This window comes from Rhinolophus ferrumequinum, chromosome 8 (genome assembly GCF_004115265.2).
Source record: "Rhinolophus ferrumequinum isolate MPI-CBG mRhiFer1 chromosome 8, mRhiFer1_v1.p, whole genome shotgun sequence".
NCBI classification, from domain to species: Eukaryota; Metazoa; Chordata; class Mammalia; order Chiroptera; family Rhinolophidae; genus Rhinolophus; species Rhinolophus ferrumequinum.
In genome coordinates, this window is record NC_046291.1 from 92,115,206 (window position 1) to 92,138,393 (window position 23,188).

The 23,188-nt window shown below is 48.1% G+C and overlaps 1 protein-coding gene and 1 long non-coding RNA gene across 2 annotated transcripts in view; one reads left to right on the forward strand and one right to left on the reverse strand.

Moving 5' to 3' along the window:
* Positions 1-6,571, reverse strand: part of TFCP2L1 (transcription factor CP2 like 1) — a 55,305-nt gene extending 48,734 nt beyond the window's left edge. Inside the window, exons 1-2 of the mRNA XM_033112704.1 lie at positions 6,429-6,571; positions 2,826-2,977 (exon numbers count right to left, since the gene is read on the reverse strand). Coding sequence (XP_032968595.1) covers positions 2,826-2,977; positions 6,429-6,490 — 214 coding nt within the window. The 5' untranslated portion in view covers positions 6,491-6,571. The remainder of the gene's footprint in view (positions 1-2,825; positions 2,978-6,428) is intronic.
* A 152-nt stretch (positions 6,572-6,723) lies between these two features.
* Positions 6,724-8,722, forward strand: LOC117025489 (uncharacterized). The gene is made up of 3 exons (XR_004423631.1): positions 6,724-6,898; positions 7,054-7,191; positions 8,534-8,722. It is a non-coding gene; the product is annotated as an uncharacterized LOC117025489 (long non-coding RNA).
* The last annotated feature ends 14,466 nt before the right edge of the window (positions 8,723-23,188 follow it).

The window sequence follows — 23,188 nt, forward strand, 5'->3', positions numbered from 1 at the left end:
GGAGCAAAACTTAATATAAGACCCAGTTCTATTTTAGGGGAAACACAGTAGTTATCATACAACAAATATAGTTAATGGCAATCAACAGGGAGAAATGTTTGTAATGTATGGCAGCTAAAAGGTTAATATTCTTCATATATGGTACGCTCTTACAGTCAATAGGATATAAACATCCCGATAGGAAAATGTGCAAAGGACATGAATATAATTGATGGAAAAATAAAAAAGATCAATAAACGTATTTTAAAATATTCAACCTTATTAGCAATAATAGAAATGCTAGTTTAAGATTAAATTCTACGTTTCACTAATCAGATGAAAAATGACAAGGCCCAATATTAGGACAGAGACAGTGAGTGACATGTACCGGGCTGGCCAGCATGTAAATTGGTACATTCTGCTGAGAAGGCAATGCGGTAAATGTCTCAAAAGCTTTATTCAAACCCTTTGGTCTAGTAATTCTACTTCTAAGGTATTTATCTAAAAATAAATAAATAATCAACATTTCACACAAAGACACTGAAAACTAGGAAACTGGATAAGTAACATGACTATAAAACGTAATACTATGCAGCCATTATAAAAACTTAAGTTCTCCAAAGCATTTTTAATGACAGGAGAAAAGTTCACAAATATAGTAAATTAAGCAAACAGGATATATGCCTGCGGCATGATCCTCATTTTACAAGATGTATATACACAAATAAGTAGAAACGAGGTTAGCAGTGGTTCTCAGGTAAAATTAGAGATAGCGATTTTACTTTTCATTTTCTTCCTTATACTTTTTTAAATCACTCAAAATTTTTATAATGAACATGTATTATTTTAATCATTAGGAAAATGTAGCTTGAAAAATAAGTACACCCAATTTAACACAGGATGGTAAGACCACAGGGCAACGTTTTCTCCCTCTATTTTAACTTATCTATATTGAGCAAAGGATAAACTTTTTAAAAAGACCTGGTGTGATGACTGCCAAACACTGTCCAAAGTTGACTAATTAAAGGCAGAAGGGGTGGAGGAAAGGTGGGGACAGCAGTCAAAGGCCTTAGAGACGGGTGGGGGGCCTGGTCCAGCAGCAGGCCTCGGACCACTAACTCCTCAGCACCACGGGACAGGGCCAAGAGTAAGAACTGCCTCGGGGTGAATGCTCATAAATGTCATTCAATTTCTTCATGCTACATTTAGACAAGAAAGCTGAGGCCCCGAGAGGAAAGCCATTGCTCAAAGGAACACAAGTTGGTAGCATTTGACCTCCAGCGAAAGAGAAAGGAAAATGGCCAAAGCCATTCCACGGCCAAGCACAGATGTACAGAGGAAACTCCCACATGGCTGCATCACCTGCTATGGATGCCACCGGCCTCAGCAGATGGAGCACAGATCTCAGGGCCTGAGTCAGGCACCCTACTGCTCCCTCCCTGAGCTTGGCTTGGTGACCCACTGAGGCCACAGAGCTCTACCCACAGGGATAAGCATGCCCTTCCATGGAGCCATGTCAACAACGGGAAGGGGCTGTTTCCATCCAGAGGCAGATGCAGAGTCACCTGCTAATTCTGAGCTGGTTCCTGGCCCAGAAGCTGGAAAGTTCAGCAGTCAGAAGAAAGCTGGGTGATCACATTCAACTTCTATCCAGGCTGGCTCCCCAAACTGAGGAGTCAAAGCTTGACAGAAAGGACGGAGCCCATGTACGACAACCACTAGAACAACGCAGCTCCCCTGCAACTCAGTGCAACCTACAGAAACTGCTCGTTCCCCTGCTCCTCTGCTCTTCCCATTTAAAATAGAGGGGCAATTAATCCACTTGATGCCAAGGTGTCTATGAGGTGATTCAGGAAGGAAGTGCAACAAACACATACACATGATCAAATAGAAGCCACGAAAACGCCATCCATCAGGTCACTGATCTATGGGGGAATCAGAAACTGAACAGCCACTATCATACCAGGTACTTCACATACCCTCATTCTTTTTTTTTTTTAATTTATTGGGGTGACAATTGTTAATAAAATTACATAGATTTCAGGTGTACAATTCTGTATTACATCATCTATAAATCCCATTGTGTGTTCACCACCCAGAGTCAGTTCTCCTTCCATCATCATATATTTGATCCCCCTTACCCTCATCTCCCACCCCCCACCCCACCCTCATTCTTTTAAATGTCACAAAATTACACTTCCCATCTTACACATGAAAACATTGAGGCTCCGAGAAATAGGAAAGGCCGCTCGAAGTCATAGAGCTGGGAAGTGCTCGAGTTGGAACTTGAACTCCAAAGCCCACGCCATTTCCCTCAGGACATAATGAGAGATCTTGTCCCCATCTGCACAAAGGGCTTGTCAGGATGTGGGAATCCAGCCCCTGTGCTGAATTAGGACAAGGCCAGTCTTCCCACTACTGCCGAGGGAGCTCCAGAAAGGACAGCAGACATAGCACCCCAAAGGTGTTTAATATACGTTCAGGAAAGGACAGCAGCTGAGGTCACAGCACACAGTAATTACAACAATGGCTGCAATCCCTGAGCATCTGCTGTGTGGCAGACCTGCATGAGGGACATGACCCACATTTGGCCTGAGTGACAACACAGTGAGGTATCCATTTTTCAGATGAAGACACTGAGGCAAGATTCAGCGAGACATCACAGCTAGGAAACGGAACCTATCTGATACCACAACCTCCTTCCCGAACCCCACCTCTCCCACTGTGACAAGATAAGGAGGCCCAAGTGGGTGGTTCAGGTCAACTCCTCCCTCCCTCTGGGTGGTCTCCCCAGCCCCTCCACCACCACCTCGGGCTCTGCTCTGGCCCAGTGCTCCGGCCACTACCTTGGTTGAGGTAGGTCAGTGTCTCTTCATGCAGCTTCACGGCTGGGGACGTGGCAGCACACAGCACATACTGCAGGGGTGGCAGGCGGGCCTCATTCTCAGGGGACAGCTGGGGCTCCTCCTGCTTGAAGATGGGTAGAGCGAGCACATCACTGCAACACACAGGAGGAAGTGGTCAGAAGCAGAGCCCGAAAGCCCCTCTGCAAAGACAGAGCCCAGTGGAGAGGTAGAGGCAGAAGAGACCTCGGCGCCAAGGGCAGCGCAGCAAAGCATGTGGCAGCAGCACGCTGCTTCAGCTTCCCAAACCTCGTATCTCAGACACTCTGGGTGCTTTCAGACAGAGCAAACCAATCTGTGGTGATTCGCTTTCTCTCAACGATCCTCAAGAGATTTATTCAAACAAATCATCAATGAGGTAAAAATGCAGTTATCTAACATCTACAAATTATAGAAATCTTCTGTGTGACAAAGGGACTAGTAGCAATGGCGTGAACTTTAGATGCCATATGATTTCCATCCACAAGATATTGCTCATTATAGTCTTGCTTTTAGAATAAGACTCTGAACAAAAATGTTAATTGTTTAAATAAACTAGTCTCAGACCAATTAGCCACTTCTCAGACCAATACAAGCCTGTCCTCAGGACTCTGCAAACTATGTAAACACAGAAACTGTTTGCTCACTCACTCAGGTTGACACATACCCCTACCCTTCTATAAAAAAAAAAAAAAAAAAAAGGACAGCTGACTCATAACCCTTACTTTAAGGGTCAGACTAATATCTCCTAAATGCAAAACAAAAGGAAGGAAGGACCTTGGTTTCAGTTCCATTTTCTTATCCAAGTGGAAAACGTTAAGATGCTCAAAGATTTTTTTCCTCAACCTCTGAACAAAACTCCCCACCATATCCAAAAAAAATCAGCCTCGCACGAGCCTATGACTGGAGAACTTGTTTCTAGATGTATTTTTAAACGCCCTCACAAAGAAAAAGAAATCCTTGAGAACATGAATGACCTGCGGGCAGGAGAGACTTGTTTAAGACCTCTAAATTATGAGCAGTATGGAAACAGGTGCCAAAAATGTGCTCTTATCTTGATAACCCTCCTCCCTCTGTGTGTCCCGGGTTATGAATCAGATTTGCTGACCCCACTTCACTGTATAAACAGCAGAATTACTGGTACAATGTGTTCCTCATACAACACAATAAATGAGTGTCTCTAAAACACAAACCCAGCCCACACCCCGACAATGTCTAGCCAATTCTCAGAAGGAAAAGCCGGGCTAGGAGCACACCTGGAAAACCTCCCGTGTGTGTACATCTGGCCCAAAGACCAGAGTGCAGTGCTATCTTGGCTCCCCCCACACCTCACCTTCCTTTTACCAGACCGGGACACACTCCCAACCGAAGTGGTTATCTAGGAATGGGAGAAGCAGGCAAGCCTGCTCACCTGGGGATTGCATAATTTCATGTTTGCCCAGACCATGTTAAGTTAATAATCCATGGGCTGCTGCCTTTAAATTAAAAAAAAAGAAAAGAAAAAAAAGGAGGGGGTAAGAACCATCACTCAACAGTAACTTGTTTCAAGCCTGGCATCCTTATTTGCCAAGGAATAAAAGTCACGAGAACACCAAACAGAAAAAGAGAAGAAGGGAGTAAAGGCCACTACCCTGGTAAGGTCAAACAACTTACAGAAGTTCTACAGTGAAGAGAAAACCAAAACTAAAATACAAAAACTAAAAAACAAAACAAGGAAAAGGACAAGACCCTCACTCTAGAGTTGGCGGGGGGCTCAGAGGCATATTCCCTGACGCCCACCATGGCCTTCACTGAGGTCAGTCTCTACAAGGTGGAAACTCCAGCTTCCAAGTGAAATAATAATTAAAAAAAAGGGCATGGACCAAATGCTTCTTTATCCATGGACCCAAAATGACCCCAGAAACTAATATGGCTTTATGACATCTTCAACCCCAACTCCTGCTCCCCGCCCCCCACACACACCCCTTAATGCAATACCAAAATCCTAAAAGGTATCTCAGGTATTCCACAGACAAATTTCCATTTCATTAGCAGAGGCACCGCCCATGCAAGGGAAATTATTCCCTAATGGGATGATATTTCAGGTATCCAGGAAGTTTTAAATACACTCACCCTCCACTCAAGGTCACCTTCAAAATCATTATGAAGATATGGCAACACACTTGATGGCCAAAAACTAAAACTTAGGCAAAACTACACCTAAAACCGCATTATGCAGTACAATAAAAATGTATTCCGTTGTAGCATTTTATATAAGTGAACGGACACTTAATCTTCTGCCAGGTATTAACCTGGCTAGTGGGCTTCCAACACCCCCAGAGCAGCTTCCCTCTGGTGACATCACCAAGGTCTGCAGGGAGGCCATCGGTCCTGAATTCCCTGTACTTAGCCCATCTCCTACTACTCTGGCTTTGAATAAAAAACAGCACACACATCAACTCAATCTTTTTTTTTTCCCTTCTGGAAGGGGTAGGTGTTTAGGGAGGACTACTGGACAAATACCTATCAGAAGCCAGGATTCACAAATAACGTGAACTGCTAAATCTGAGTGGGAACTTCTTGGGGCCAAAAAACAAAAAACAAAAAAGAAAAGAAAAGAAAGCACTCCCGGTGGCCGTCACTTTGGGGCTGTCAGTGCCAGCGACGCTCTCGGCCTCACAATTTACTTTCTTTGAGCCCGTACCAAACGCCGTTTGGGTTAAATTAGGTACATTTTATAAACTGTGACTAGGCTGCAAATAAAGACGGGCCAAAGCTGGTTCAGGCGAGTTCACAAAGTGAAATGCCTGCCCATTAGTACCCCGCCAGTTGAAGAGGGGCAAACAAGCCTCCGGAAGCCAACGGGGTCCTACTTCCTTTAGGAGGATCGGGGACAACTTTGCAAACAGGCAGGACTTACTTTTCTCTATGAGAAGCACTAGTCAAATCTCTGCAGAAAACAGACTTCCATCAAAGCAATAGATGCGCGGGCCTCACTCAGGCCAACAAGCGCAAGGCCACCTGGAAGGAGAGGGGCATCCCGCCCCTTCTGAGACCCGCCAGCGCCCGCGAGGCTGAAGCGCGGGTGAGCGCTCGCCATTCACTCCCCCTCCGCCAGACCAAGGACACTGGAAAGGGCGCGAGGCTCGGAGAGGGAGCAGGCGGAGAGGGGCAAAGAGCAGGGGACCAGACTTTCGCGGGACAGGCACCCCTCGGACGCCTGCAGGAAAGAGGCAGGAACGAGGACGTACCTGGGGAGGCTGCGGCCAGCAGGTGCGAACCTCGCACCCGCCAAGGGTCGTCATGGGAGAAGCCCTCCCCGGCACCAGGCTCTGCAAGCCGGGTCCCCAACACCGCGCGTCCGGTCCAGCCAGGGTCTGTCCGTCTGTCCCAAGGCGGGACTCTGGGCGGCTCTCTCTCTCAGTCGGTAAGGGGCAGACAGCGGAGAAGCGGGACGCAGCGGGGGCGCTGGACACCCGGACCTCGCAGCTCCCCTCCCAGCCCCGGACACCGCACGGAGCCTTGCCCGCCGCCCCCGACGCGCGGCCCCGGCCCGATTCCCGCCGGGCGGGGCGGCGCGGCCCTTACCGCAGATAGCTGCTGGAGTTGTGCTGGTTGTAGTGCTCGGGCTGCGTGTGCCAGAACAGCATAGCTGGAGCTCCAAGCCGGCCACCACCCAAACGTGCAAAAGCGGACGCAAGCCCGGCGGAGCCCGCAGGGTCACCTGAAAGCACGCTCCGGAGCGCCGAGCGGACCTGCCCAGCGTCTTTATTGACGGCCCATGGGGCGGGGCTGCGGCCTGACCCTCCCCTCAGGCAGCGCGGCGGGGAGGTGGCTCCCGGGCGGCCACCCCACCTGGCTGAACCGCACCGGCGCGCCCTTCCCCGGAGCGAGCGCGCCTCGGGAGCGCAGGACTGGAGGGGCTGGTGCGGCCGCCGGTTAGGGCTGAGGCTGGGCCCCCGCTCCTTCCCCCGAGGATGGGGCTCAGGTGACCCTCACTGCGGCTCGAAGGGCCTCACGCATCTTCTCCGAGCCCCGCCCTCTACTCTGCGCGCCTGGTGGGTCCGCACCGTAGCTGGAGAGAGGCTACCCTGAGCTTGGATGTCGGGCACCAAGGCCCAGACGCCCACTGCTCCTTACCTTGTTCTTGTTCGTAGCACTTTACACTCTCTGAAGCCGTGGTATTTTTATTGTTGATTGTCTTTCCCCCTAGAATGAAGTATGAAAAAAGGAATGCATCGAGTGAGCAATCACAGAAGGCTTCCTAAAGGAGTGACATTGAGCTGACAGGCCTTATGGATGCAGAGGAAGCATCTCCATGAACATCTGGAGGGACAGTGTTTCCAGGCAGGTAGGTGCAAAAGTAATGGCCAAAGCCCTGAGGCAGACCTGCTTTGACATGGCTGCAGCTGGGTAACCAAAGGGAAGGCTTGGGGGATGAGGTGAGAGAGTTGGGCAGGGCAGACCACAGAGGACCTAGCAGGCCCTGGAAGGAGCTGGGATTTTATTCTGCGTGTTTTAAGCAGAGGAGTCACATATCTGATTTGCCTTTGGGAAAGATCAATCTGGAAAGAGTGTGGACAATGGATCACGGAGCCGTAACTCACATCCCTGAATCTTCATCGATTGGAATGAAGTCCCATGAAGACCTGGGCCCAGAACTCCCAGCTCCTCCCTCATTCTGTTCTCTCAGCTCCCCTCCCTCCAGCCATAGCTGGCAAGCCCCTTCCCCTGCGCAGGTGTCAAGGACTGCTCTTCTGCCCCCATGAGGAAAATGAAAACGTGCCACCTAGATCCCCTTCAAGGAAGGGCTTGTTACACTAGCCAGAGGGAGCGCTATAAGCAGATGGCCCTCGGCCACCAGCCTTTCAGAGACTGCCTCTGCTGCCGAGAGCCACGTATTGAGGCAGGAGTATAACAGTCTGGCCATCTCTGCCAGGGGGCTATTGTAACCCCAGGACTCTCCATGGGCCAGCTGAAGCTGTCCGGGAGAGGGGGCTCCCTCAGTCAGTTCCTGCTTTCTTCCCATCGCTTGCACAGGTGTTAATCTCGGGAAATTCCTAATAAACATCCTAAACAGTAAGCTGGGCCTCAGGGTCCATGGCAACCACAGCATTTCAACAGGAAGCGCTCTGAGGTAGTGTGGAAAGAGTGTGCCCTTTGCTGGATTCCTTCACTGGACAAATACCCCCAGAGTACCTGCTATGTGCCAGGCATGACCTGGGCGCTGGGGTGCAAGATTGCATTCTAACTAGAGAAGTTTAGTGGGTATGCAGCAATTGCAGCGCAGTGTGATCAAAGAAATAGAGACTGCCCTGGGAATACGAGGGAGGACTTTGGAGCTCTGGAAACTCTCCCAGGTAAAGTGATGTCTCCTAATGGATAGGTAGGTGGAAGTTAGGCCAATCTGTAAAGTGGGGGGTAGGGGAAGGTCTCCAGCTGAGCATGCAGCATGAGCAGAAGCCTGGAGGAAAGGCACCGAACATGAGAAACAGATTACAATGGCTCAGACCTGGGTTTACTACGGTATTTGGCTTTGCAAGAATGTGTGACCCCGGGTACGTAAAATCGACTGCATGCTAGTCTCCCATCAAGAGATGGCATCTGTTCCCTCCTCCCCACTCCTATCTGGGCTGCCCCGTGACTTGCTTTGACCACAAAATGCAGTGGGAGTGATGCCATCCCTGTTCCAGGTAGGCCCCTAGGAGGCCTGGCAGCTGCTGCCTCCACTCTCCTGGAGTTCTGGACCCCCATGAAGAGTTTCACTTCCTGGTTGGAGAGCAAGGCCCAGCCAGCCCCCAGCCATTCCGGTCACCAGCAGAGATCATCTTGGATGCACCAATGGATCTGCTCCAGCTGAGGCACATGGGACAGAGTTAACACATCCCACCGAGCCCCGCCCAAAATGCAGACTTGGGAGCAAATAAATGGTTGTGGTTTTAATCTCCTAACTTATCAGATGGTTTGTTTCATACCAACAGAGAAATGATATCCCGGGCCCTTTGAACCGCAGTTTGGCCATTGGTAAATGGGGGGAATAAACCTTCCCTTCAGGGTTGTGATAAAGCTTAGTGTCTGGAGAGTGTAGCCTCTCAGGAATGCCTGAGTCTGTATATTTCAGGGACTGCATTCCTTCTATCCTTTCCTAGACGTTGGCCCTCTTGAGGGTAGGATTTGACAATGCCTACAGACTGCATCCGAGTCACACTGTGACACAGCCCTGCCTGTGACTCCTGGGTGCTGCAGGGCACGGCAAGTCCCAGTCTGGACCGCAGGGGCTTCTCATCCAGTGAAGAGGAGAAGATAGATATGCAGGCAATGGCGTGCCAGTCCCTCTTAGTATTTTGTAAGTATCTACCATTCACTTACACCAGAATATTGAGTTTTATTCTGTACCAGGCCTAGGCTACATACTGGAATCTGCCGATGCTGAGAAGTAGCAAATCACCCCATCTTACAGATGAAAAAATTGAGGCTCTGAGTTTTGAGGCCAGTTCTGAGCGCTCAGGGCCCATGCTTTTTGGCTACCATCGATTCTTGTCCTCAGGCCCTGCATTCCTTTCTTCACACAAGGCTGGATAAATGTCCTGTGGTCAGATATGTGTCAGCTCCCAAGAAGCAGCCCAGGGTTCGCAGGGGGTGACACCCTCTTGGCAGCTCCACAAGGATTCCAGCTGCCCTTGGAGAAGGTCACCCTGAAGACTCAGGGGCCCAAGGCCTGAGAGGATGGTTTTAACGCATAAATAGGAGTGTTTTTTTTAAAAAAAGATTTTATTGGGGAAGGGAAACAGGACTTTACTGGGGAACAGTGTGTACTTCCAGGACTTTTTCCAAGTCAAGTTGTTGTCCTTTCAATCTTAGTTGTGGAGGGCGCAGCTTAGCTCCAGGTCCAGCTGCCGTTGTTAGTTGCAGGGGGAGTCGAGGAGTCGAACCAGCAACTTTGTAGTTGAGAGCCCGTGCTCCAACCAACTGAGCCAGGTGGACACCTGGGAGCTGAGCGGCAGCTCATTGACTTCATTCTAGTTGCGGAGGGCGCAGCTCGCTGGCCCATGTGGGAATCGAACCGGCAGCCCCATGGCCCAGAGCTCGCGCTCTAACCAACTGAGCCACCTGTCTGCCCCAGAATAGGCGTTCAAGGATGGCCCAGGGAAGGGGGAATTCTAGCCAGAGGGAAAAGCTAGTGTGAACATGTTTATCACAGTATTGTTTATAATAGTAAAAATTGGAGACAAACTAAATGTGGTTTATTCATACAATGGAATCCTGGACAAGCGTGAAAGTGAGTTAGAGCTACATGGATGAAGCTCACAAACTTAAGGCTGAGCAAAGAAAAGCAAGTTGTAGATTACACATTTCCTGATATTGCTTTATACGGTTTAGAAACGTGCAGAACAATACTAGCTTTGTATTGTAGCCGGGTCCTTACGTATGTGGCTGCGGTGGTGAACACGGGACTGAGAGCGGGCTTACCTCCGGGAGGAGGGGCCGCCCTAGGGCCTTCCACTACGTGATGTGTTCGTGGTAATTATTTCTTAGGTGGCACAGGAGGTACACCAGTGGCCACTGTAACAGTCTTTATATATTTTATATAAAAACTAAATATTTCATTAATAGTTTTATTTTTAAGTGTATGCAAAGGCGAAAGGCCTTGGAGGCCCCGAGTGTGGCATAGAAGAGAAAAGAAAAGGACCTTGTTTGCCCTGCTCCAGCAGTCAAGTTTAACATCTTTGGCTAAGTGAGGATGGAGCCGCTTCTGAAACAACTGGAAAAGACAGGTGTGGATGCCCCCAGGTAGATGTGAGCTACGTCTACCCAGACACCATGTCCCTTCCCTGGACAGGATATGCCCCATCCCCCAGTGTCAGCCGCCCAGGGCCCACTCGTGGACGAGGGTCTGCTTGGTTTGGGGGTAGGTGGAAAGAGGCTGGAGGGCCTCAACAATGTCTGATCCTAAAAAACCATTACTTTTCCTGACTTGGGTTCCCTGAAGGGGAAAGGAACTGAAATCCCAACTGTTATTTTTGGAATACCTGCTCTAGGCTGGACACTTTCCACAGTACCGTGTTTCCCTAAAAATAAGACCTAGCTGGACAATCAGCTCTAATGCGTCTTTTGGAGGAAAAATTAATATAAGACCCGGTCTTATTTTACTATAAGACCAGGTATAATATAATATAATATAATATAATATAATATAATATAATATAATATAATATAATAATACCAGGTCTATATAATATAATATAATATAATATAATATAATATAATACCGGGTCTTATGTTAATTTTTGCTCCAAAAGACGCATTAGATCTGATTGTCTGGCTAGGTCTTATTTTCGGGGAAACACGGGAGTCCTGGGGTAGAGGCTGAATGTCCATTTACAGACGGGGAAACTGAGGTTCCACAGAATAAGTGAGCTGCTGAAGTTTGCGAGGCCACAAGATGGAGGAAGGCACAGGGCAAAGGGCCAAGAGGAGGTGGGAACTGCAGTGTCCTGCCTGCCCCTTGGTCATTTCTCCTGGGTGGTGACCCTAAGCAGGGTGCCTCTGCAGAACTCGTGGGCAGGGATTTTCTCCTGGGGAGAGCCTCTGCTGTGGGCCCTGTTATGCCCATAGCTGGCGCATGGTAGGTGGCCAAAACACAGAGCGTGCAGCATTCTCGGGCTGGAGGCCAGCCAGGCTCACTGCTGTGCCCACTGCCCAGGCAGACAATGTGATGGGCCCAGTGCTGGCAGAAGGAACCCTCTGGGACCTGGACTCTGGCCTGCCGGGCCCTCGATACAGCACCTCAGACCCTGACTCCCACACAGGAGCAGGATCGCAGGCAGGAGACAGGGAAGAAGCTCCCATCTACTGAGTGCTGGCTCTGCACAGGCATTAATTTAATGCGTTCCATCCCCACTACATCCTTGCAAGGTCCAGTGTGGTTACTCGGGGAGGGAAAAACCAAGGCTCCGGACACTGGAGTGGCTTGCCCAAAGCAAGGTGCCGAAGATTCGAGATCTGAACCCAGACCATGTGACTCTGGACCTCTGTGCTCAGTCCCCTGTTCTGGTGCAGACCCTCGACCCCCAGCCTAGGCAAGGGTATGGGTGAGAAAGCTGTGCACAGAGTTCTGGCTCAAACCCAGCCACACCCAACCTGCACTGGACAGCTGGGGAGGCTGGGGTCTCTGAGGCGCTCAGGAGCTGACCCCTGAGGTGAGTCTGTGTCCCCACCAGGCTTTGGAACCTACTAGGCAGTGCCATGTCCTCCTCCAAAATGCATCCCCCACACCTGCAACGGGGACATCACTGAGAGGGTATCATAAGTACCCTCTGTGGGCTGCTTGTTTAATTTGATGGACGTGGACTGATGTGAAACACCATGGCAGATGCTTCAAATAGGAAAATCACTAGTACAGACTATTACATAATTAATAATCCTCTAGGAACAACATAGAAATATGCACAAAATTAAAAAGGGTCGTACGCAGGAAAATATATCTCAGCACCCCACTCTCCCCTCATCCAGCTCTTCAGTGCTCAAAACTTCCCATGGGCTTCTTCCCGAGGTGAGTAATACGCATGAGCACGCGAGTGCCCGCAAAGAGACTGCAGGAGGCCCACTAGGGGTGCTAGAACTCACTACCCAGGGATCTTAAAGCTGTGTAACCGTGGCAGGCCCCTGGGGGAGGAGGGTACGGATAGTTTGACCTAGGCCCTGAGGGAGTTAGGCTTTCTGTACATGAAAGAAAAGAGAAGAGGTTTTCCCAGCATGAGGAAGAGTATGTGCAAAGGTGCAGAGGGAGGAAAGAGTGTGGTTTTCCAGGGACACAATACTGGGAGCCATGGGGCAGCCCCTGGAGTAAGGAGAGGCCAAGCCACAGTATGCCCCAGTGACCTCTGACTTCTGGGGAGTGGATTGGTTGTGCCACGCTGGACATGTCACTTCACCTCTTGTTGCTGAATGTGCAATGGACATTTACTGAGGAAGGTTCTTGGATCAGCAGCTGTCTGGGAGTGAGGGAAGGGTGGGCAGAGGGGCCAGGTAAACTGTGAGCCCTAAGTGGATGCTATAGGAGCTTTGGATGGCCCTTAGAATTGTTCAGAATTGGGGCAAGGGATTCGGGCCTTTATAAACCCACACCAGCCAGCGAGGGTCAGAGGACGGTTGCTCCTGGGGAGGGGACATGACTTTGAAAAAAGTGACCCAGCTGGGGGCGAGTCCTGAAGAGGGACCCAGTCAGTGGTATCAACTGCCAGTGCCCCTGATGCAGTGGCCTGGGTGCCCATGCCCAGCAGGGCCTCCTCGTCTGGCATGACCACGCCACCATGCTCTCCGAGCTGAGTCTCCATTGGTGGGAGGCGGATAATGACGCCTGCCTCTCGGAGCTTAGTGGGGACTAAGGGAGACAGCGCTGGGGGTGCAGGCCGCCCTTTCCCCCTTCTCTGAAACACTTTTCAGCTTTTCAGCTATGCATCACCAATCTCATTTTCAATTACCTCACGAATGTTCAGAACTGAGTGTGGATCAAAAACGCCAGGTGCTAGTTAGGATTACATTCTGTTGCAAGTAACAGAAACCTCAAAATAAAAATGGCTTCAATGAGGGAGAGACTTATTTCTTCCTTAAGTTCTAAAAGTCTGTGGTTAACTCCATCCAACACAGTACCCATGAGCCACACGTGGCCATTGAAATACGGCCGATCTTAATCAAGATGGGTTATGAGTGTAAAGTACACACCAATTTCTAAGACTTTATATGAAAAAAGAATATAATTAGCCTGTCAATAATTTTATACTGATCCCATGATAAATGCCAATATTTTGAATATATTGAGTTAAACACTCTATATTATTAAAATTAATTTCACCTGTATATTTTTACTTTTTAAAATGGGGCTACTAGAAAATTTAAATTCAAATATGTGGCTTACATTTGTAGCTGGCATGACATTCCTACTGGACAGAGCTGATCTAGAGCAGTGATTCTCAAGCAGAGGTGACTTTGCCCACCTCATCCCCGCCCCGCAAACAGAGGACACATGGCAATCTCTAGAAACATTTTTGTTTGTTACAAGTTGGGGGTTGGGGGGCTCCTGGCATCTGGTGGGTAGAGGCCAGGGAAGCTGCTAAACATCCTACAATGTACAGGACAGCCCCCCATAGCAAAGAATTATCCAGCACAAAGTGTGAATAGGGCTTAGGTTGAGGAACTAACTTAATGATCCCATGGTGTTCTTCAGTGTCAGGAGCCCAGTCTTCTGTCTTGCTTCTTTGCCGTGTGTATCTGCCATTTGCAAGGTCACAGTACAATCTGGAATGGCTGCTGGAGCTCCAGCCATTGTAGCAGCACCCTAGTCAGCCACAAAGGAGGAGAGGGAGAATAAGGCACACCTTTTCTCTTCAAGGAAGACGTGTGCCACACAGAAGAAATACCACTTCTGTTTACTTCCCATTCATTGGAAACTAGTCACCTGGCCTCACCATGCTGTATGAGAAGCTGGGAAATGTAGTTCTCATTGGAGTGGCATATGGCCGGCGAAAAATCAGGGGTTTCTCACTGAGAAAGATGGGACAATGGATCTGAAGGGCGACTAGTATCTGCATACCTCGCCAGGGGTACCAGGCAGGGAATATTATTCTCATTTTATAGATGAAGAAACAGAGGCACATGGGTAAGGGGACTTGCCAAGACACAGAATAAAAGGCAAACTCAAGCATGAACTAAGGCCTCCTGACTCCCGGTTGTCTGGTCATCACACCCTGCTACCCTGCAAATGTGGCTAAACCACATTTTTGTCCAGTGGACAATGGTCCATATTGATCACCTCCATAACCATGATGGCAGTTTCTCTGTCTTCACTTGCTCTCTCAAGGGAAGACAGTGATTTTTCAAAGATGCTCCTTCAGATTCAGAGAAGTCTGGGATTTACTTAACAGCGCTGTATAATCTCAGTTTCTTAACTTTGACCAATGTGCACAGCAACCTAAAACGTTCACAATGCAGGAAACTGGGTGAAGGATACATGGGAATTCTCTGGGTTATAGTGGCAAGTTTTCTGTAAGTCTCCTGTTATTCCAAAATGAAAAGATTCTTTATATTAAAAAAATATTTCCTTTAGAATTCAAAAAGTTAAATTGATACATTTGGGCATGGGTTGTTTGGTGGTCTTAAAGCAAATCTCACCTGTATCATAGACAATTTTCATTCACCAAATAGCCCAGACAGGGTGGATATATCCTAAGGAATAACTACTGTATGTCCAGCTCTCAGCATGTTCCCAGTGCTGCAGGGGAACATTACATTTACTAGCTTGTCTAGTTCTCTCAATGGCCCTAGAAGACAGTTGATGTGCCCATTTCACGGATGAGGCTGTGGAGGCCTAAGAAGGTCAAGAGATCAGGCAACCCTCCCAGGGGCACATGATTAAAAAGTGGAGGAGCTGGGGTTTGAATGCCATTCCTTCCCACTCCAAAGACCCCACGACTGCCCTCCATCAAGTCTCTCTCTTTTCTAGATTCTCCCATCAGTGTTCTGGGCAGTCCAGTATGCTCATTCTGATGAGAACTGCCTTACTCCCTGCTCAGCAGTCACCCACAGGCACTTAGGCACAGTGCCTTCCCTCCAGGGACCAAGGAAGAGGCCAGTTATCAGCTTCCAGCCTCCTCCTGCTAACCTCCCAGTTACAAGCACCAGCCTCTGCAGGGAGCCCACATGCAGCACCTCTTTCCCACGGGGCTGCTACTCCAGAGAAATGGGGGGAAAGCAAAGAGTGAGACTACAGAGAGCCTCTCCCCAGGGGCACGGCCAAGGTGTTTAAGCTTCCCACTAATTATCCCATTTAATTCTCTCAACATCCTAGGGAGACAGATGTCATCATACCCACTTCACTGATGAGAAATTCATGGCTCCACAATCCAGCAACTTGTCTCATCTTGCACAGCTGGAGGGTGGTGGAGCCAAGATGGGCCCTGTCCAACGCGCTGGCCTGAAAGAAGAGAAGAGCGCTCGGCTGGGGCCAGACTCAGGATGTCTCCCCAAGGAGGCAGGAAAAGCTGGACAAGGATGTGGAAACTTGGTGCCTGAGAGAAGGAAACAGTACTCAGACTCAGCAAACTTTCTTATCCTCCCGCTCTCCTTAGAGAGGCTGTCTCCACTGGCTCCGTGCCTTTGCACCCAGGAGTCTCCTGCCCGAGGGCTTCTCTCCCTCCTACTCATGCACCCCCAACGCTGCCCAGAAAGAGGATGGACGAAGCATTAGCATCTACTATTGTGTCTTCCTGAAACCCTCCACAACGGAAGTGAAGACTTTTTTTTTTTTTTTTAGGACGAAAATGCATAGAGACAAATAGAATGGGAAGAGACTGCAGCCACAAAAGTTTGGAATCCAGAAAGCAGATGGATGAGAGGTAAAAGTCTCTGCGGAGAGAGAGAAGCTGAACCTGCGATGGACAAAACCACAGAGCAACCTGATTATCGCTTCAGAGTCCCTCAGAGGCGGATAATCACGGCATCGTTTGCCTGGGGAAAGGGTAGTGAGGAGGATGGAAAGCTAAAGGAAAGGAAAGCTAAGGAAAACTAAAGTTTCACATCCCCCTTCCCTCTCCATGCAGGAGGTACATGGGGGACCTCTGAACTGGGCCGGGAGTGGTGTTAGCCCACGTCCTCCAAGACGCAGATGCCAAAATGGAACTACAGGTGTAAGGATTTTATTAGGAAACTGCCTACATGCGGAGGAAATGGAGAGGGCCCAGAAGGAGGGAGAGCCACAGACCACAATGTGGCGACTGAGTGAGGGAGAGACAGAGAGAGGTCAAGGGGAAGCACCCAGGACAGCCCTGTGCTCTCAGAGAGGTCTGGCAGCGCGCTGTCCTGGGAAGGGCTGCTGTGGCAGCCCCTGCCCCCTTCCATGGTGGCTGGGAGAAGACCACGGGGAAGAGTGTCCTTGGCAAGAACCCACAGCATACATTTGAGGTCTGCAGGCACCTTCTCATGCCAGTACCCCTGGGGCCAACTGGAATACTTAGGGGCAGGGGTACCATGCTGGGAACGGATTTAAGTGAATGTTTGTATACTGAATGCTGCCAGCCCCGGGCCCTCTCCCTTCCCTGCTCCCTCCCCGACCCAGGTCCATTCCCAGAATGCCAGCTCGCCAGCCTTCCCTCTTGAAGCAGGATATTGGAAGAATTTCCTTGAAGAATTTGACATTGGGGTTCCCCAATGAAAGAACCCACCAGATCAGCCTGCAGTGACAGGTAAGCCCCTCCCACACATTCTGAGCTACCAATCAGCTAGGCTCTCTTAATATGAGCCGATAATCTCAGATCATCCCACATGTGAGACAGGGCTCCAACATAAAACATAGAGAACCAAACACTCAAATATGGGCATTGAGGGGGTTGGAATGGAAATTCACTAGAAGGAAACAGAGACTACCCAGAGAGAGGGGAAATATTAATAAATCTATTTTTGAAAAAAGAAGGAAGAAAAGAAAAGAAACTATCAGTGTTGGCATTAGATATCCCTGAACCAGAGCTTAGGGATGGGAGGGATGGTTGCCATGTCCTTTGGGCCAATCCTCACGAATGACGCACACACCATGCATGTCACCAGGGCTACAGCATACGGTGGTTTAGTTTCTTAGTTTATACACTGCCTGCAGCAGGCCAAGGAGAGCTGGAGGAGCTGCATCCAGCCCACGCTCCTCTTGCTGAGCCATGTACTGGCATGGAGCTGCTGCCACCCACAGGAAGGGGCACCATGTGCTCATCAGTCCGTGTGCCCGTGTGCCGTGTGCAGAGCCTGTGTTCTGCACCCCAGCTCTTTGCCTCCCTGCTGCTCCCACTTTTTATCTCCCACACAATCCTGCTGCCCCCACTTTTTATCTCCCACACAATCCTCAGTGCCCTCCACCCCAGCCCCACTTTGCCTAGCAAACTTTCATGAGGCTCAGCTCAGTGTCACCTCCTCCAGGGAGCCTTCCCTCTCCTCAACAAAGCAAGCCAGACGTCCCTCTGTTTCCCTCTAAGCCTCACAGACTCAGGCTCCGGACGGCGTCCTGGCCCCCTAAGCCCAGGCTCCAGTGAGGGCCAGGCCTAACAAAAAAATAGTTTGAGCTTTGGTATAAGACAAGTTTGCCTTCAAATCCTGCTGTTGTTGCTATTTAGCTGTGCGAACTTGAGTAGCATTTTAACCTCACTAGCCTCGGCTTCTTCACCTGTGAAAGGGGACCTATTTCCCAGGAGAGTTTTGAGGGTGAAATGAGATATTGTGTATGAAGTGCCAGGCACAGCACAGAACACACGGTAGGTTCTCAGTTCATGATTGTCTGCCCCACCTCCCCCGCCCTGGGTTCAGTCCAGTGCGATAAGCATGTGTTGAGTGTCTGTTGCCTGCCAAGCATGGTCAGATATTGGATAAACATAACCCATGTCCCTAATGAGATCAGAGCCAGCTCAGATGTCCATGGACTCACACTCTCCCTCCCAGAATGATTTTATTTCCTCATCTTGAGATGACAACTTCTGTAGGTGTAGTGGATGCTGTGGTGTGCTGTCCAGATATCCCCTTTGGGACCAAGAACTTGGCCCCACCCTTCCCCACACCTGAGAATGTTGGCTGCTGACACTTTGCAGCAGGGCCATTCCAGCTCCAGAGCTGCCCGTCGGGGTGGCTGACGCCTTCCTGGACCAGAGCAAATGGCTTCTCTGTATCCCACTGTCCTCATCCCATCCCTAGTATTTGTGAGCTTGTTATTTCATTCATTTAATGAGTATTTGTTGAGTTGAACCATCTGTTGGGCAGCCACACAGACATCGTCCCCATCCTCACAGAGCTGAGGTTTGATCCTGGAAGACAAATGTGCAAACACACACAGCCCATGGTGGGGTGTGAATTGTGAGGAACCCAGGAGGTCGTGAGCATGGGAGGCTCCACAGCCTGCAAAGCCCTAGGAAAGAGCAGGATTCCGAATCCATCAGTCACTCTCTCACCACCTGCACTACCCAATTCTGCAGGACCCTGGGGTCCCCAGGGAGCCATGCTTCCTTCCTGTTCCTGAGGTTCACTCAGGAGTCAGTCCTGCCCATTGGGCAACTGTCCCCCACCTTCACTGTGTAGCCTGGGGAGACCTGAGTGCCGACCCAGTGGAACCAGGCTCACCACACACACATCCAGGGCCCCACATTCACCAGCACTTACTCTGCTCCTCCCACACCACTTCCAGTGGTCAAGAGCAGGGGGACACTTCCTCATTGCTATACCATGGAGCAGCAGATATTTGCGATGGTCACCTAGAATTCTTGAAACCCTTCCACATGCTTTCAATATTTCATCAAATACTTAGATGAGATTTCATCAAATCTAATATACCATCAACTGTAAGAGCACTATTATTTTATGGACCAATAAGAGAAAACACGGACACCTGAAATCTGTGTAACTTTACTAACAATTGTCACCCCAATAAACTTTAATTTAAAAATAAAAGAGAGAAAACACTGGTACTTAAACCATGACAATGTTTTTTTATCACTTAGAATTTGCATTTTGTTCATATTGAAAGATCTCATTTATATATATCGAGGCATCGATATCTCTTGTGAATACTTAAAAAAGGAAAACATAAGCAACATAAATCAGCTAACTTATTCCTAGAAGTTCTTTATGTTTTCTGTACAATTCTTCTGGAACCTTTTTAACTCAGAGTTGTGTGTTGAGGGTTCTGTACCCTGTTCTATTTTGGGGGGCATCGGGAACAGGTAGTGCAGCACTGATGAGCAGAGAGTCCGCTGTGGGCTCCAGAATTTAACTCCCAGCGGCTGATACCCCTCTGCACCTTTGTGGTGAAGCTGCTTTCTTGACCTTATACGAAAATTTCATGTATGTTCCAGCAGTCACAAAACTGCCAAATGGCCAAGAGGCAACACCAACTGTCAGAGAATTCTGACTTTAGAGACATGAAAATGAAAAAATTGCATATTTTCCCTTTAAAAAATCAGTGAAATATGCTGGCTCATCACAACTGTGATTCCCACCTTCTTAAGGCTGAGTTTTTTTAAACTACATTTCCCAGCCTCCCTTGTAGACCTGTGACCTAGTTGCTATCAATAAGATGTACTCACTGAAGGGTCCAATTTGGGAGTGACATGAAGAAACAGGCTAGGGAGAAGTCATTCATTTCGCTGGCTTGGGTGGCAGCAGAAAAAAAAGTATTTCTAAGATTAAGCAGACCAATTAAGCAGTGCTGTTTCTGGGAACATTGCCTAGACTTGCTTCTTCAGCCCTTCTAGTAATTCTGCTGCAGATAAATTCCTTTCTGCTTCAACTGGCTAGAATTGCCTACCTAATATATCCTTTCTTTCCTTCTTCTTTGTTAGCAAAAACCATGATTTGTTGAGAATCAACAATGTATGCCCAGAAAAAAAACTACATTTCCCAGGCGCCCTCAAAGAGAAGGCTAACGACATGACTAGGTTCCGGCCAATGAGATGTAAGTAGAAGTTGGTGGGTGAAGCTTCTGGGAAAATTCCTCTAAAGGTGAGCTGACCTCAGTATGTCACTCAGATTAGGTGGTCAAAGCTAGATCAGCTCCTCAAAGCTAGAATTTCATTTATTATTGATAATTGTACCTACATGACACATATTCAAGAGAAGTATCTTCAAAGAGAATCACATCCTGAAATGCGTTTTTGGAATACGATAAGGCAACCAAGATGTGGAACCTTAGGTCTGCTGTTGTCTCTTGATAACCCCCACACACAATGGAGAATGCTCTTTCACTTAGTGTCACTTCGTGTCATTGTGCCTGAACCCCAGTCAGCTGTAGGAGTCACTGGGTACAAATTGGCAAAGTGCTTCTGTAGATAATGCTAGTGCAGGAAATATTTGACAGGCTAGACCCTCAGTTTATTGCGTTGCCTTTTTTGCAGATAAATTTTTGAATTACCTGACCAATGATTTGGGTTTTATTTTGTATTAGCAAGATTTGTCATCGAATAGTAATTAATGTCCTTAACTAGGTGAGGTAATGAGTGTGTTAATTATCTTGATCTTGGTTATCATTCTACAAACGTGTGTGTGCATACCATATTATCACATTGTATCCTTTAAATATGCACAATTATATTTTTCAATTCCTCAATAAAGTTGAGGGGAAAATAATGTCTGTCTTAGGGAAAATCTATACCTATAACTTAACAAATACTAATTTTCCTATTTTTTGTCCGGACCTCCTTTCAGTACACTCAGAAATTGATTTTGTTTTCCTAATGGTCCTATTTCTTATTGTTTTAAACTGAAATAACCCTGCCTGATGAAGTTTTATATTATTATTAGAAATTTCTTTGCAGATTAAGTGTTCCTCATTTGACATTTGTTTCAACATAGCACTGTCTATTCCCTACTGGAACAGCATTCTTCAACATTGTAGTCTATTGAACCTAGTAGTGAAATCTGAATCTCATCTTTCCTACCTGTCAACGTAAGAAACATCCAACCCTGTAGATGATTTTTATAAGAATTTATTGGAGCCATGCTAACGACATGCCAGGGAGCAAGTTCTCAATTGTTCTAGAGAATAACAGTTTTGCAGCTTCTTTTATGCATTTGAAATTAAGGAGGAAATGTAAGGAAGATTACAGGAGGCGGAAAAGAGCAAGGAGGGGATTGGATTACAGGATCGTTAATAAGATTATGTGCTCTCTAGAGGGTGGTTACAGTTTATTTCAAAGGTGTGTTAACTTAGATGCACAGAAACAATGGGCAGCGCTTGCTCAAGGCAAAGATATGTCTTTTACTGAAAAGTTATATGCCTGGGGCGTGACTACCCACTATGACCTGCCCAGTTAGGAATTTATGATCAGGTCACCCTGTGAGGTTACATTCCATAGAACCCCTTTTTATAGTCCACACACCTAAAAGTGCTTACATGCTTATATATTTCTTTTAATTTTTTTTTTATTGGGGAACAGTGTGTTTTTCCAGGATCCATCAGCTCCAAGTCAAGTCATTGTTTTCCATCCAGCTGTGGAGAGTGCAGCTCAGCTCCAAGTCAAATCCTTGTTTTTAATCTAGTTGTGGAGGGCACAGCTCACTGGCCCATGGGGAATCAAACCAGCGACCCCATGTTATAAGCACTGCGCTCTAACCAACTAAGCCAACTGGCCGCCCCAAATAAATATATTTTATAGCAAAGAAGAATAGGAGGGAGAACTGAATTAGTTGACCATTCTCCTTTTGCCCTTGCCATTTCCTACTCCCTGCTACTCTGAAAGGAGATGCGCAGGCTGGAACTCAGGCAGCCATATTTTGAAGGCTAAACACCCGTTCTCACATTGTCTGAGCAGAAATACAAAAGAAGCCTGAATCCCTAAACCTCATAAAAATATTATTTCAGCCCTGGATTGCCCATCAGATCTTAAGTGATATTAATTGATCCCAATTTAGTACCTCAGAGTGGTGGCTGCAAGTTACAGAATATAAAGTTTTAGAATTGGCTAAATGGAGAAGGTTGGTGTTAAGCCATGTTTAGGCCAGGAGCAGAAACCTTATCTTAAAAGCCATCTTGTCTTGATCCTGTCTTGCTTTATCTCCTAGGGGCCTGTGATTAGTGGGCCTGGGTGGTCCTGGGGCCAGGGTGTGGAGCTGGAGGGCTTGGTCATGCCCTGAAACCCTTTGTCAACGAAAACTCCCTGAAGCATTAAAGGAGGAAGAGCCTCGTTTACCCCCTCCTATAAAACTCCATACCCGTCTTTGCTCAGGGAGGTTATGATCTTTTCCCTCTGCTCTAGTTTGACCTCCCACAGCTCAAACACACCAAATAAATTTTTTTTAAATAAATTTTATTGGGGAATATTGGGGAACAGTGTGTTTCTCCAGGGCCCATCAGCTTCAAGTCATTGTCCTTCAATCTAGTTGTGGAGGGCACAGCTCAGCTCCAAGTCTAGTCATCGTTTTCAATCTTTAGTTTCAGGGGGTGTGGCCCACCATCCCATGCAGGAATTGAACCAGCAACCTTGTTGTTGAGAGCTCACACTCCAACCAACTGAGCCATCCAGCTGCCCCACTGGCGGCTCAGCAGCAGCTCGTTGTCTTCAATCTAGTTGTGGAGGGTGCAACTCACTGGCTCATGTGGGATTCGAACTGGCAAACCCGCTTTCAGACCTCGTGCTCTATCCAACTAAGCCATCCGGCCGCCCCCAAATAATTTCTAATAGACCAGTCTTGGTCTCCCGAGACTCTTCCGGCTGTGCCTAACAGTTGGGTTTGGGGCTATAAAGATGTGGAAGGCTGGAGAGTTGTTACCTTTAGTTATGTGGTAGTGAAATATTTGGTCAAATTGTTACCTGGAAACAATGTGGTGC